The sequence below is a fragment of the Stegastes partitus genome, unplaced genomic scaffold, assembly GCF_000690725.1.
Source record: "Stegastes partitus isolate 25-593 unplaced genomic scaffold, Stegastes_partitus-1.0.2 Scaffold912, whole genome shotgun sequence".
In the NCBI taxonomy this organism is placed as follows: Eukaryota; Metazoa; Chordata; class Actinopteri; family Pomacentridae; genus Stegastes; species Stegastes partitus.
Window position 1 is genome coordinate 66,181 of NW_007578643.1, and position 14,468 is coordinate 80,648.

Genomic DNA, 14,468 nt, shown 5'->3' on the forward strand with positions numbered 1-14,468 from the left:
GGTGGGAGTCCCCACAGCAGTGTGTTCCTGCAGCCTCATGTTGCTCTACACATAGAAGAATGATCCCATCAGTTCCACACAGGGAGCTATATAGATATCGAAATAGAATACAGAGCGCTGATATCAGCTCGGTGCTCACTATCAGCCGGTATCCTAGCATTAGGTCTTAGAGCTGCTTCTCAGCACCCTGATAGAAAGTGATTTGTTGGATTTTTGTCCTGTTGCTGTGGATGAAAGGTGAACATTAAGATCAACTCTGCAGGTAATCTGTTAAATGGGATTTTCCGAGGGGAATGTTTTTTTTTTTTTTTTACTGTGTTGCTAGCAGTTTAAATGAAGAATGTTTCTTTTATTAACTAGAAATTGGCTAATTTAGAAAAAAAAAAAGATGTTACAATGGATTACTAGGAAATTATAACCACCTTAATTGTGACTGAAGTATTAAATGTCTTACACAGCTGTAAAAATATTTAAAGGGTACATTTCTGCCTGTTGAGTCTCTTTTACAGTTCAGTGTACTTGAAAGCAGCTTTGTTTAACATGGCCCACACTGAATAAGATCTAATTAACGAGCTGACATATGCAGTATGTTAGACACAAACAGTCATTAAATTACTAAAAAGCAGATGTTTTAGTGTCAAAATACTGGCCTGCGTAGAACACACGGGTGGTTCTGGATTATTATGAACTCCGTCTGAAGGCAATAAGATGTTATATTGTTTCCTAAGTTTTATTTCTCATTAACATGCAAATGTGTGCAGTCATGAGCTACAAAATCTAATCATGTCCTCTGTAGGTGGAAGCTGAGGTGGCAAGTGGGGGAAGTTTCCATCATGTCTCGCCAAACAGCCACTGATGTCAAGAACAGATTAGTTTGTAAAGTGCACAGATCAGAGCGTTGGGTACTTTCAAATCTTGTGGCGGCTCGGGTCCAAATCCCAATTTTTTCTGTCATCAGACAACAAATCAACTCTGTGGTAAAAACGCAGAAACAAATAACATCTTTTACAGAACCTGTCATCCCCCATGAGGGTTTTCCTGTCTAATGAGAGGCACATAATGGGATGCTGAAGCAAAGCGAACAATCTAATTGTTCATTCAAGCACAGCATTAAGCAGACAAATTAACACTTGGGCAATTTGTCCCGTAGACTGCAGCAACATAATGTGTGAAGTGGGACTTCCCCCCACCTTCTGATACATGGTCAGATTTTGAGAAGATGAAACAATATGCACAGTTTCATTTTTATTTGTCATTGATTCGAGCAAAAAATTCCATATTTTATGTTTGTGGTTCTCACTGAAAGACTTCATGAGTCGGAGTAGTCATGCAAGTGGAGTATTAGTGTTGGAATAATTCTATGTTATGATCCAATGATCTTGTCCCACAAGTTCCTTCAGTGGAAAACAGCATAAAGAGCCTTTAATATTTTGGTTAAATTAACTTTAGTTGTGGATATAGTTATTTGTTTTTGACAGTAAGTCAGTGGATGGAATGTAAAGGCCCAACTTAGGGCTGGTTTACTGACACTCAGGCAACATCTCTATCGTTTGTGGGGGATTTAATTATTTTGGCTTCATTTGATAATGACTTTTGATTTGTTGTTTAGAGTGGTTTGCACCATTAGATTCTGACATCTTTGAGTGGATATGTTCCATCTTGAAATTTAATACCGGCTGATGTCGAAAGTCGAACATGTTTAGACAAACTTGAAATCCCTGGTGGAAATGAAATGACAACAAACTTAAGTAGGAGGCATCTTGTACCCGATACAAGTGGAGTAAAATTTAGGTCACTGAATTTAGAAATGAGCACCCACTCTGTTTTTTGTTTTTTTTAAAATTACTATGCACGGCATGCTATTTTCCACCAAAGTCGAACAAACAAAACGCTTTCAAGCTTTTTTGGTGAAAAGGGGGCTGGACCACATGAGACAGTTATTATTCAAAGGAGAGAATTCCTGCATGTTTATGTTGGGAAGCAACCAAGTCTCCACAAAATTATGTTCTTGTACTAACTGAACATTTGGAATGCAGTTTAGTTGTATGGAACTTAATTTTGTGGAGGGGTTGCAGGAGAGGATCCATCTCTCCATCCATCCATCCATCCATCCATCCTGTACTATTTATCCAGGTCACAGGTGGCAGCAGCCTAAGCAGAGTTGCACAGACTTCCTTATCCAATACCACTTCCTCCAGCCCTCCCAGGGGGGTTCCCAGGTGTTCTCAAGCAAGTCAAGAGATAAAATCTCAACAAAAAGTGTATCCCGGGTCTGCCCCAGGGTTTCCTTACATCTAAGACATCTGGGAGACATCCTAGATAGATGCCCAAATCACCTCAGCTGACCTCCTTCGATTAGGACGACCTGCGATGACACTCTTAACTCCTCCCAAATGGCCAGATTCATCTAAGTTTAACACCCATTGGAGGAAACACATTTCTACCGCTTGTATCTAGGATCTCGTTCTCTTGGTCACTGCCCACAGCTCGTGTCCGTAGCTGAGATTTTGAAAGTAAATCGACCACTGAATCCACAGCTTTGCCTTTTGGCTCTGCCAAAGGGGATTTTAAATAAATCTCAAACTTAATGCCAGCTGTATTGCATGAGGGGACAATTGTTTTTTTGTGTTTTTTTTTTTTTAATTATAGAAATAGATAACGGAAAACTGAAATCTCCAAGTCTATCTCTTTCCTGCACCTTGATGAGAGGAAATCACAGTGTTTGTCCAAATTTTTCGAGACGTATTACTTTGCACTCAATTTATGCAGTTCGGCTTTGAGCTATTTCCTGCTAATGGCACTCTAATTGCACCTCCATTCCACTTGAATGAGCTCAAGAAAAATAGATGGCAGTGATGTTTCACAGGGTTTGCTGATCAGCAAATATTACAGGTGGCTTGGTCTCAGGAGCTTCCTGTTGATCATTATTTGAAATCAGAATAAAGAACGGAATAAAAATTTCTCGGATATCATTAAAAAAAAAGTCATAGATTCATTTAAGAGCTTTGAAGAGACTGTGCATGTGGAGGTGCGATGTATTCAGTGTATCATGAACTTGGCTCTCAGCTGGGAGGTGAGTGCCCGGTCAGCGTCACTCAGTGGGAATTGCCTCTGCAGGTTTGCCTGAAGGCAAGTAATCGAGCTGCCGTGGTGCTGCTCTGAGCTGAGCGTTGTGGTGGCCACGCTGACAGCAGCCATCACTCAGAAATCCTGATCTATTAACACTGTAATGGCAGAGATAGCCGACCATTACTAAAAACAGCAGTCCAACATGTGCAACACGCTGCCACAAAGATGTGAATGTGTAAATTAGGCTCCTTGTTGTTGTTTTCTCTTCTTGAGAGTCTTCACCGAGCTGGAGGCTGTTTCCTCGTTTTTTTCCAGTTTTTCTTTGGCCCTCTCGGCTCTCTTTTGAAATCAGATTTTCAAAATGTCACTTGATGCACAAATCACGAGTAGCCATGTGTGACTCAGGACTATCAGCCTTTGTGTTGCCTGCTGAGGGTTTTTGCTACAAGCCAAGGGTTTCTCCAAAATTTGCTCAGGTTAATGTGCCTTGAGATTATCCCACATAAGCACTACATGCAGTGGATGTTATTGCTTACTGTACGTTCATAGGTTAATGGGTAATGATGGGGGGAAATGGAGCTTTCATTCCATTTCGCAGCTGGTTCTCACAGCATTATAAGCAGCAACTGGTCAACACTTTGTATGTAGTGGATTCAAACTGCGACAAAGTATAAGTTGCTGCTGTTTTCTGACACACAAATTGATATTGCACACATGAGGAATGTGGGTTAAATGTTTCCTGTTTGAAAGTGATACCGCAACAACTTGGCAGGCTCGCTTCGTTTTCAAATGTGTTCCACTGTGTGATATGTTTTTACGGCTGACTTTTAATCAATTGCCCACTGAGCAAATGTTCCCTCGTTGGACATTCATGTAAGTCCAAAGCTTCAATCCATCATTTAAAAAAACAAAACAAAAAAAACACACACAAAAAAAAATCACGGTCGATGCTTCAAAATGTCGCTTCAAGCAATGTCTCTGATAACCGGCAGAGTTTCCCTCTGAACATAAATCATTACGCGCAGTCAGAACAACACATTTTGTAGACAAAATGATGACGGCGTAAACATTTTAACAGCCTTTCAACACTTGTCATCCTCGACTTGCTGAAAAACAATCACCGTCAACTGATTTAGCTCCTGTTTCCAACAGCAGACTCCTCTGTCGGATCCTCACCCGACGTTATACAGTATTTCAACATCTCATTAATTCAGAAATATTTACAGGCGTCGTGGCACTCAGACAGTTTCCCTCTGCTCTCTGAAGCATTCTGTTGATGTTCTCACTTGTTCTGTCTCGTTGAAAAACGGAAGCAATCGGCGCGCTGAAAGGAATTTTAAGTCGTTTTGTTTCAGAGCAACTCAACACCTTCTAATAAAAGACCGTGGTACAAATAATTACTACGTGAAATTATTGCTTTTCTTTCCTGGCAATTATGTAATTGATGATTCATTGCAGAAAATTGGGTAATTATAGTTTTCAATACTGTTAAGTAGCTACTTGAATTGAATTAGATCCATCAGCATTTCCTGAGACTGAAAGGAATTAAGCTGCACAATGCAAAAAAAAAACAACTCAACAATTCCACTTTATTGTACTCCTGTAGTGTTCACAGCACTGTTGCATCTAACTGGGATGAACCCCACAGCTATCCAGATGGCTCATGCATCTGCAGAGTAAAATGGTGTTTACAAGCAGCACCTTCGCAAACTTTGCCTTAATGGGATCCTACTGTTAGCCTAAACACAGAAGAATGCAGGCAATGTCACGGTAAATTAAGCATTAATGTTGAAATGAAGGCGTTTATTACGAGACAAACTATGTCTTGTTCCTTCATCTCTGGAAACACACTCCTCATAAGAATGCCTCTGTTTGTCTTTCTCGTGTCACAGTGAAACTAATTAAATCTGTTTAACGAACCGTGATCCCTTGCAGATTGTTACAGAGGAGAGGCTGACCAGTGTGGCCACTTTGGACTGAAAGTAATGGAATGTAACTAAGTAGATTTACTCAAGTACTTCAGTACAATTTTGAGCTACTTTTTGCTTCCACTTTACTGAAATATTGCCCCTTCTTCTCCACCACTATATATCTGGCAGCTTTATCTATTTTTGAAATGAAGATTTATACAACAATCTTCTAAAGTACGACGCATAGTTGCAGATTAAACCAGTGGGTTCCAATTTTGTGGCTCCTTACAAACAGCAGTGTCACGTTTCAGACATCTGAGTTGTGAGCAGCTCCACCAAAAAGTGATGTTTTTATCTCTCGAAATTTCTCACAACAGTTCAATAAATGTTTAAATGATCCAATACAGCAGCACAAATCAAAGATTAGAGGAAAAAGGTCCAAAAACTGAAAAGAGATTTGTGTATCAGAGCTTTGCTTTTTCTTCTTTTCTCTGCCATTAATCATGTTTGGAGCTCAGATTTATCTGCTGTCAGTGCATATAAAACAGCATATAAAGTGCTACTAACTCTAAGTACAACACTAACATACTGCTGACACACTATGCTGCACTATTAATTATCTAATGAGGCCATATATAATAATATGTCAGCCACAGGGAGCAAACCAGTGCTTTTGTTTTAGTACTTTAACTACATTTTGCTGCTCGTACTTATGTACCTTTACTTAAGTGAGATTTTTCATGCAGGACTTGTAACGGAGTATTTACTTAAGTTAAGAATCTGAATACTTCCACCACTAAAAAATCCACAGTGTTTAATATTGAGACTAAAATGCAGCGTGAGACCCAATAACTTGCATCAGTATGAGAACATATTATCACTTCACAACAAAATGAAGGCATTTTCATGAATTCTGTTTCAATAAAAGTGTAAAGCCTTGTTAGATGCATACCCCTCCATGACACAAAGGTCTTAGAACAATAAGAATACTGATAATGTCTCTTCTTTTATAGACGAACCTAATTTCCCTGAATGCCTACCAACTTCTCAGGGGTTTTTTTTCTCCAGCGTTTCAACCAAGACTGATGCTCGCTCACTGACAAATGTGTCCCCAGTCGGAGAAACAACTGATAAATCCAAGCTTTGTAGGCAAGAGCCAAAATCAATTAAGAAAACAGCGTGGATAAGATCAGCGCAGCTGTATAGGCTTTTGTAGTCAAGTTACAAAAATAGCGCCTCTTAAATTAGCTAATTTCTTCGATGACAAACGTCTGCTGTTTCTAGCAACAATCGCTATTGTACCACGTCGATTGAAAATGACAGCGTGGGATTTCTGTTGGTGGAAAGTTTGACCTGATGTTGATGCAGATAAATTGCTGGTGTAGGCCAAAACAAAAACTTTAAATTGGTGACGCCTGACATATTTGCGTACCAGCTTATATTTTCCTAAACATTCTGGACTCAACTCGAAGCTCCAGTGGGCGGTTTTGCACTTTGCAGCAAACAGTGACTGTACCCGGTGATTGTAAAACTTTGTAATGCATTAATCACATCAGAGAGCAAATGAAATGTCTTCTCCATTGTGTGCGTTGGGGGGTGGAGGTGGTGAAGAGGTTCAGTCATTGCTGATGAGCTCAGCTCTCTGTAGAGCAGCATTGATTCACTGCCGTGTAGGAGACTCTGGACGATTCTAATCACAAATAAAGACCAGAGTTGAAACTAGTGGAATTTAATGCTCTGGAAGTGAACCAACTATTGATACAGAGTCTTTTGAAGGGGTAATAATGTTGATGGAGGTCCAAGCAGTGCAGCCTCGTGGTTAAATAGACCATTCGGTAACTTATGTGAAGGGCTTAAGGATCATTAAGAGCCGGTGAAATAGCTTTCTTTAATACGCTCAACTTGTTTTCTTTCCTCCCTTGTTTGCCTGTTAATTGTAAAAGGTAAAAGTCTATAAAATATTGTCCATTAACTTCCAAACTCTGGTCCACAGCAAAAGTAAATTGTTTTGTCCAATTCCATCCGTGCTGCTCTATACTTGTAAAAGGCATTATTAGTAAAGTGAATATTACCTCTGTGTCTGAATAATGAAGTTGACAGCTACTATAACTAATGGACAAAGTTCTGATTTCTCGACAAAATCACGTCATTCATCACAGCTGTCAACATTTCCTCATGTGAGACTCTGAAAGGATGGAGATCTTGTCTGTCCTTTCGCTAACCTCTCAGCAGCTCTGTCGCACAAGTGCATCCACCATCTTCAACACCTGCCACACAGCTGAGCTTTCTTCCCTCACACAAATACCAATAATGCCAGTAAACTTTCTCTCTCTCTGTCACTGGCAGGTGCAGACATCCAAACAGCATCAAGTGGAGACGTGGAGTCTTTAAAGGTTCTAAATTAAAAGCTTAGATTAACTAAATGGGATGAGATGTTCCGTTTTACAGTTGGCTTTCAAGGCAGTTTTTTCAGGTTCAGTATTTACCTGTGTGGCATTAGAGTCAGTTAATGCAGATATCTGCTCTGAAGGATCAGACAGTTGTTTTAAATTTAAGATGTGATAATAAAAAGCAGCTTTAGATGGATGTAGCCACTGTGTCATCATCGATTGGTTGTTGGAATACCATTTTGAAGCCTCAAATTTCGAATTTGGCCTTTGCTATCTTGATATTTGAGTAGTAACCCAAGACCAGACCTGACTGAAAACCCATAATTCACTTACAATACTTAAAGCATATTCTGCTTTGTCATCTATTTTCATCTATATGGGACCATCATTTACAAAATAAACATCATTTTGTATTTAGGGAGACTTTAAAGTAGTAATTGAGACCATAATCGTATTAGGAAAATGTTTACTGAGGTAACAGACTTCAATACAAACGGAGAGCTTTATGCAACCAGGGCAGTCGCCTCCTGCTGGCTGTTAGAAAGAATGCATGTTTAAGATGTTCAATTTTTAGACCTGGAGGCACATCCATCTTTTATGCAATATATGCCTTAGTATATATTATAGTATATATTTTTAAATGCTTTTTAATTTTGCTTTATGTTAGTGGATAAAAAAGGCAGGGGATTATTCATCAGAGAACCTTGAAAATCTGTCCGAAATTTCATATCTGTCCTTCAAATTGTTGTTAACATATTGCACTTTAACATGTTTGCCCATAAAATAAAAAAAATAAATAAAAAAATCATAGTTAAAAAGTCAACTACTGGCTGTAAACGGATTAAACAGCGCACGTTTTTGAGAGGAGGTAAATCACAGAGGAGGTGGTAATAACTATAAGCAACGTTGTAAATCTAGAAATTAAAGCTGTTCATTTGCTTATGCAAATATCACAGTGTGACTAAAGCAAAAACTGGGTGTTGTTTCCTACTAACAACACAAAGCTTTAGAAACTGTGAGGCCTTTTGAAGCCCACACACGTCTTTCCTTTTCCTTTTTTTCAAAATTCTTTTTTACGTTGTGCTGGTTGAAATGTCTTCATCCTGACAGCATTTGATCAAGCCAGGAAACAAGAGTCCCTTTTCACTTGGTATTTTGAAAGGACAAAGGATGAGATCATGCCATAAGTTGTTTCAGTTCACGATTCAGAGGCTGCTGTGTGTTAGGAAAACTGAGTGTAAAGAAAGGTGGCTTAATTACAAGCAGGAGTGGAGTGAGTCTGACTGTATACTTGGGAATAATTGCAGAATGGGCCACCTCAGTTGGGAACAAGGTTGCTAAGAAGGTATTTAAACCCTAAATTTGTTACCGTGACAAACTAACAGCTCTCAGTTTAAAAAATCTGAAAAAAGTCAACACGATTTTCTCCTGATCTAATTGATATATTCAAATAAAATGGACACGTAATGAGAAACCCTTTTAGTGTGTTTAATATGCAACAATTGAATTATGCCTATTCAATTTCCCAGTTTTACCACTTAACATTTGCACTGCCCACCTGCATGGAAGAGATCCAATATTTCTCCTGCAACTTGGCAACATTCTGCTCCAGCATGTTTTTTCTGGTGGTTTCCCACCCTTTGTCTTCACTTTCTGCTCTCCATCAGTGTTCACAATATGTCTACCAGCAGCAGGACGGGAGTTTTCTTGCTACAAAGAACAACAGGTTGGAGCAGCTCATTTACTCTCTGACTTGTTTGTAAAAGTAACCGGAGTATATGTTTGAATGTCAGCTCAGCCTGACTCAAGGCACAAACAGTACCTGCCCAGGGTTGTTTTTTTTTCCCGCTCTCTGATTAAAACCTAACTGTGCTGCTGATGCTGGAACTCCATTAATCATTTAAAACAATCAATGCGAAATAGGATCCTAAATAACACACAAGGAGTTTGAGAAGTTCTCCTCTACTGATGTGTTATTCAGGACCTCTTGCTCTTTCTTAATCACATTAACAGAGATTGAGACTCAGATGAAATACAAAACTCCATCTTCTGTTTGTATTTCTGCAGCTAGTGTTACTTCCCTACGAGGTTTTCCATCAGGGCTTTCCTTTCAAGTGATCAAATCAGGCGAGCAGAGGTGGATTTCTTCCCTGTCTGCGCACAATGAAGACTTATTTTTCAGCTGCTAACTCCCTTTTCTCTTGTTTTTTTTTTCTCTCCTCCGTCTGTCTTTACAGCTACATTGGGAACCTTGGAATTCAGTTTGCAGTACGACCAAGAGAACAATGCACTGCACTGCACCATTAACAAAGCCAAGGTGAGCTGCCATGATTTATTTAAACATTTTTGCTTGTGTATAACTCAGTTTATCTACCAGCAGTCACAGTTGAACATCTCTGCAAAGTCAGCCTCAGGCTTTTTTGTTCTACTGAATATCATCAGCAAATGTGCGCTGATAGCAGTTGTTTTATATTCAGTTAAACAGATCCCAGTTTGGTCATTAATCACTGTACAAGCAGCTGTCGGTATACACTGACTGACTGACTTACAATTTTTCAGCATTTTTTCAGATTTAAACATGAATATTTTTGCAGGTGCCTGTGTCAACCTACATTTACTGGCAAAAAATCCTGTGGAATAGCAACTTAACACATCCCACTAGTACTTGTGAAAAGCTATTTACATCTACTTTCATCCCAGAATTATCCCTAAAGCATATTGCTAGCAAACATGTCAAGAATCTGCATCCAACTGATAGTTTTTCTGAGATAAATCTGAATTATTCAGTAGATTTTAATGCAACTTTTAGCAAAAAATGCGACAATTATAGGTCTTTGTATCTGGAATTGGTGGAAACCTAAACAGAACTGAGAGGACAGTGATTGTTAGACCTGCGTAAAATATGAAATGGTTGCCTTTTGGCATCTAATATATAGTTTTTCTAAGATAACTGTGTGTTATATAGTGAGTTTTAATGTAACTTTAGGCAGAGAATGGTGTCAGAAATGTAGCAGCTCAAGATGATTTTCTCTGGAGTTGGTAGAGACCAAAACAGAGCTGAAAGGACAGTTATTATTAGATCCGCTGTAAAATATCAAATGTTGGCCTTTTCATACCTAAAGTCATTAAAGACGCACTATCATTAGAGCAGACCTTTATTTTTCATTTCCTCTGGTTCCGAGATATATTTCAATATATTCTGCTGGGAGTCTTTTCTGTTTTCTGAGGTTTCCCTCACTTCTCATAATATTTAGCTGCTTGCTGTCAATGCAGATGTACTTTCTACATCAACATTTAACTGCTTTCCTGATAGTTTCAGTTCAGGACAAACAACAAGCCACACTAATCTCTCAGTTGTTTCTATGTTTCTCCTTTGAACAGAAACGCTGCTCTTCTCTCTAACTAATTAACTCTAATCAGATCTGCCTCGTCGTACCGAGCTGCTGTCAATAACACTCTGCTCTTTCTGCCTCAGTTGTGTTGCCATGCCAATAGAGCTTTTAAGTTCAGTTTTATTGTGCAAATAGCCGCTGCGATCCGAATTGACATTTTCAGCTTCTTCTTCAAAGGTTACTTATTATTATTATTTACAATTATTTATTATTTTTGCAAGAGCTGCAGTCCAGAAGACCTTAAAACCTTTGAGTGTATTAGTGTTGTAGTTGCCTGGTGGTCATCCACGGTGATACTGATGAATTCCTCAATAAATATGTAATTATCCAAACATCTGGCATATTGGAGGTGGACAGCAGCAACTAAACCTTATCTGATTTTTAATAAATAGCCAATTTTTATCTAATATGTAATGAGCGGGGAAGTGTCTTCCTCTGTCATTCCCTCCTCTGTGTTTGTTGTGATGAAGTAGTAGATCTGACAGCCATGGCTGCAGTCAGCAGCTTTAACTCTTCCTATCTGTCTGCCTGAATAGCCGGTACAGAGGAAAGTGGGCATCAGAGGAGCCAGTCTTGGCAGGAGTGCTAGACAGCAGAGTGGGCATCGGGCCATCGTGATTTATAGTGGTTATTTTCTATACCGCTCTCCCTTTAGACTTTAGCTGCTGGCTGGCCAAGCAGGGAAAAACGATTTTTCTCCCGCAAATAATGTATATAGCTATTTCCGTGATTGAATTTGTTTACTAAACTCCTCACTGGTTTTTCTAACCATAGATTTCTTTTGCTGCCAAAGCTGCAGTCACTCCAATAGTTGTTACTTTCCAGGCCGCAATTAAACATTTCACTAATGAGATGTTATGGATCCTGGCTCATGGAAGAATGAGAGATTTATACGAAATAGGGAGCAGGAAACACTTTCAATTCTGTAGACTGATACTTGTGGTTAGACTGGCAGCGCTTCTGTATTTGTGCAGCAGTGATAGCTCACATGTACAATGCCTATATTATCATAGCCTTGGTGGCATTTGGTCAGAGAAATAAATGTCAGTAATTGCAGAAACACAAAAAAAGGTCACCAGACAACATAACTGAAATAAACAAAAGAGGTTAAAGAGGGTGCAAAAGCCCACTGATCTGGTGATTATTCTTACATGGATAAAGAGCTGAATTTAATTTGCATAAAATAGGCTTTTAAAAAGGAACATGTCAAATGTGGGAAACTCAGAGTGTTTATACAACTCAACCTGTTCGACTCTCAATCGCGCTGGTATTCTCAAGCTGGGAAAAGCCCAAAAGAAACAATTCCTTACATTTCTGCTAGAATCCTCATTTCTGTTTCAGGTCTGTGACTACATCATCACACAGAAGTAGTGGATCAGGCAGGACAACTGATTGTTTTATTTAGGGCTATAGTCTCTGGTTGACTGGTTGCTCAATACGCTTTAATCCAACCAAATTCTCATTGGTTGCACAACTGCAAATGTTAGTTTATTTAAGAGGAATGCGATACATCAGCAGTCTTCCAGGATTAAACCATTATTCAGCAATTTTTATCTGGCCCACCCTAATAGGGACTGCTAACTTATTTAACATTTACTGAACTTTTACTTGGAGTCGGCTCCAAACTCAGCCAAGATTTTCTTTGGTTTTCTACAACTGTAGTTTTCTTCCTTGCAGCCTGTCATTGTTGACAACAACCATTGATGTATTGTCGTGTCAACACATATTACAAGCTGTTTTACTGCCAGTGCCAGAGCAGCCTGAGGCCAAAGTTCTGATAAATTTCAAATGCAAGTCTCTAATGAATGACGCCCTCGTTTTCCCACAAACTCCTTGCTGATTAGCTCTTCCTATTTCACAGCATTTTTCAAAGACTTTATCCATCGCAACAGCCGCCATTATTTCTGTTAACACTGAGCATCTTATGAGCTACATCATGCACAACAATTCAAACTGGTCCTAAAGATGTTTCAAATGTCTGCAACTGTTATTTTGATTAGAAAAAAAATAATTACAGATGTCTCTATATTCACTTTGATGGGTCAAAAGGTCTTTCAGACATCTTGAATAGAATTTAGACTAGTCACAGTGTAAATATGATTAGTCAAAATTTGTTGATATTTGTATTGTTTACTCTGGACCGTCTAGCCCAGGTAATAAATGTTTAAACAGCTTGCCTTAGTCTCTGGCATCTCTCTCCCGTTATAATAATAATGCAGATTGGGAAACACAGTAAGCTATGACAGACTGATGATCATAAATTGCTGACTAACATCAATCTGACTAACGTATTGTCTGTCATGTGTCTCAGCCAAGTCACTGCAAAAATGTATGACTTTGTAAACGCCAAATCTGTCACAGTTACCAGTCTTAACAGATACAAATATTGTGCAATCTGAACCCGGCATTATACTGTGTCTAACACATCAGTATTACACATAATTACTAATTGATTTGCTTTGCTGGTAACAGTTCTGTACTTCTTGTAGCATTGACTCTGCCCCTTGGCAAAGTAAATTGTTACTCTCTGCTTAACTGCTTGTAGAGTGAAGTCGGTATTAGAGGCGCTGCCAGTTTACTGTTACTTAAAACCGGAACTTCTCACTCATCATGAGCAGTTTCTTGTCCCCCTAGCCGGCGGACTTCCTCAGGGATCCATCTCGTCCTTGGCTGTTTTAATATGTGTATTTTGGAACATGGCAAAAAAAAATTGCAGATTGTTTTGAAGATTTAAAAAGTTAGATGGTTTGTAGTCTGACCCACTAGATGTCAACTGCAAGTAGAAGCATGCCATTGGTCCCATATTTTATGGCGCTCTGTCCTCCTTCTATGCTATCTAAGCGTCACCATTTTCAGAATCAAACAACACCAATACAGACCCTTTAGAAATGTAGATTCAAGGCCCGCAATTTAAACGATTTCAAGTATTTATTTGTTTATTTTTACATCATTTGAGCTTCCAGCTCTTAAAACCCACGAAAACAGGAATTCAAAAAATTAGAATACTGTGAAGAAATCAGCCCAAATTTTGCAGGGCATGAATGTTTTAAACTGAGTGTCACACACTAATCATTTACTAAACTCGAAGCACCTGCACAGGTTTCCCCAGGTGTCATTAAATTGCTTCAGTTTGGTTCAGTTGTCTCAGTTCAGTTCAATATGGGGAAGACTGCAGACTTGACAACTGGCCAGAAGACCATCATTGATACCCTCTATAGGATTGGTAAGCCACAAATGTTCATAGCTAAGGAGGCTGGCTGTTCACAGAGTGCTGTGTCCAAACATATCAATGGAAAGTCTAGTGGAAGGGCAAAATGTGGCAGAAGAAGATACACCAGCAAAAGAGATGACCATGGGCTTCAGCGGATTATCAAACAGACAAGATTCTAGAATCTGGAAGAGATCCAGAAAGAGTGGAATGAGGCGGGAATCACAGCTTCACAAACCATCACATTCAGACGCATCCGGGAGATGGGCTACAACTGTCGGGTTCCTCAAGTCAAGCCACTTCTGAGCCTGAGCCAACGCAGGAAGTGTCTCAACTGGGCCAAGAAGAAGAAGGACTGGACTGTTGGTCAATGGTCCAAGGTCTTCTTTTCCGATGAAAGTAAAGTGTGCCTTTCATTCGGAAATCAAGGTCCAAGGGTTTGGAGGAAGATGGGTGAGGAACAGAACCCAAGCTGCTTGAGGTCCAGTGTGAAATATCC

The 14,468-nt window shown here is 39.3% G+C and overlaps 1 protein-coding gene across 1 annotated transcript in view; it reads left to right on the forward strand.

Moving 5' to 3' along the window:
• The first annotated feature begins 3,033 nt into the window (after positions 1–3,033).
• The window catches only part of doc2b (double C2-like domains, beta), a 122,087-nt gene continuing 110,652 nt past the window's right edge, over positions 3,034–14,468 (forward strand). Inside the window, exons 1-2 of the mRNA XM_008293788.1 lie at positions 3,034–3,073; positions 9,607–9,686. Of these exons, the coding sequence (XP_008292010.1) occupies positions 3,034–3,073; positions 9,607–9,686 (120 nt within the window). The remainder of the gene's footprint in view (positions 3,074–9,606; positions 9,687–14,468) is intronic.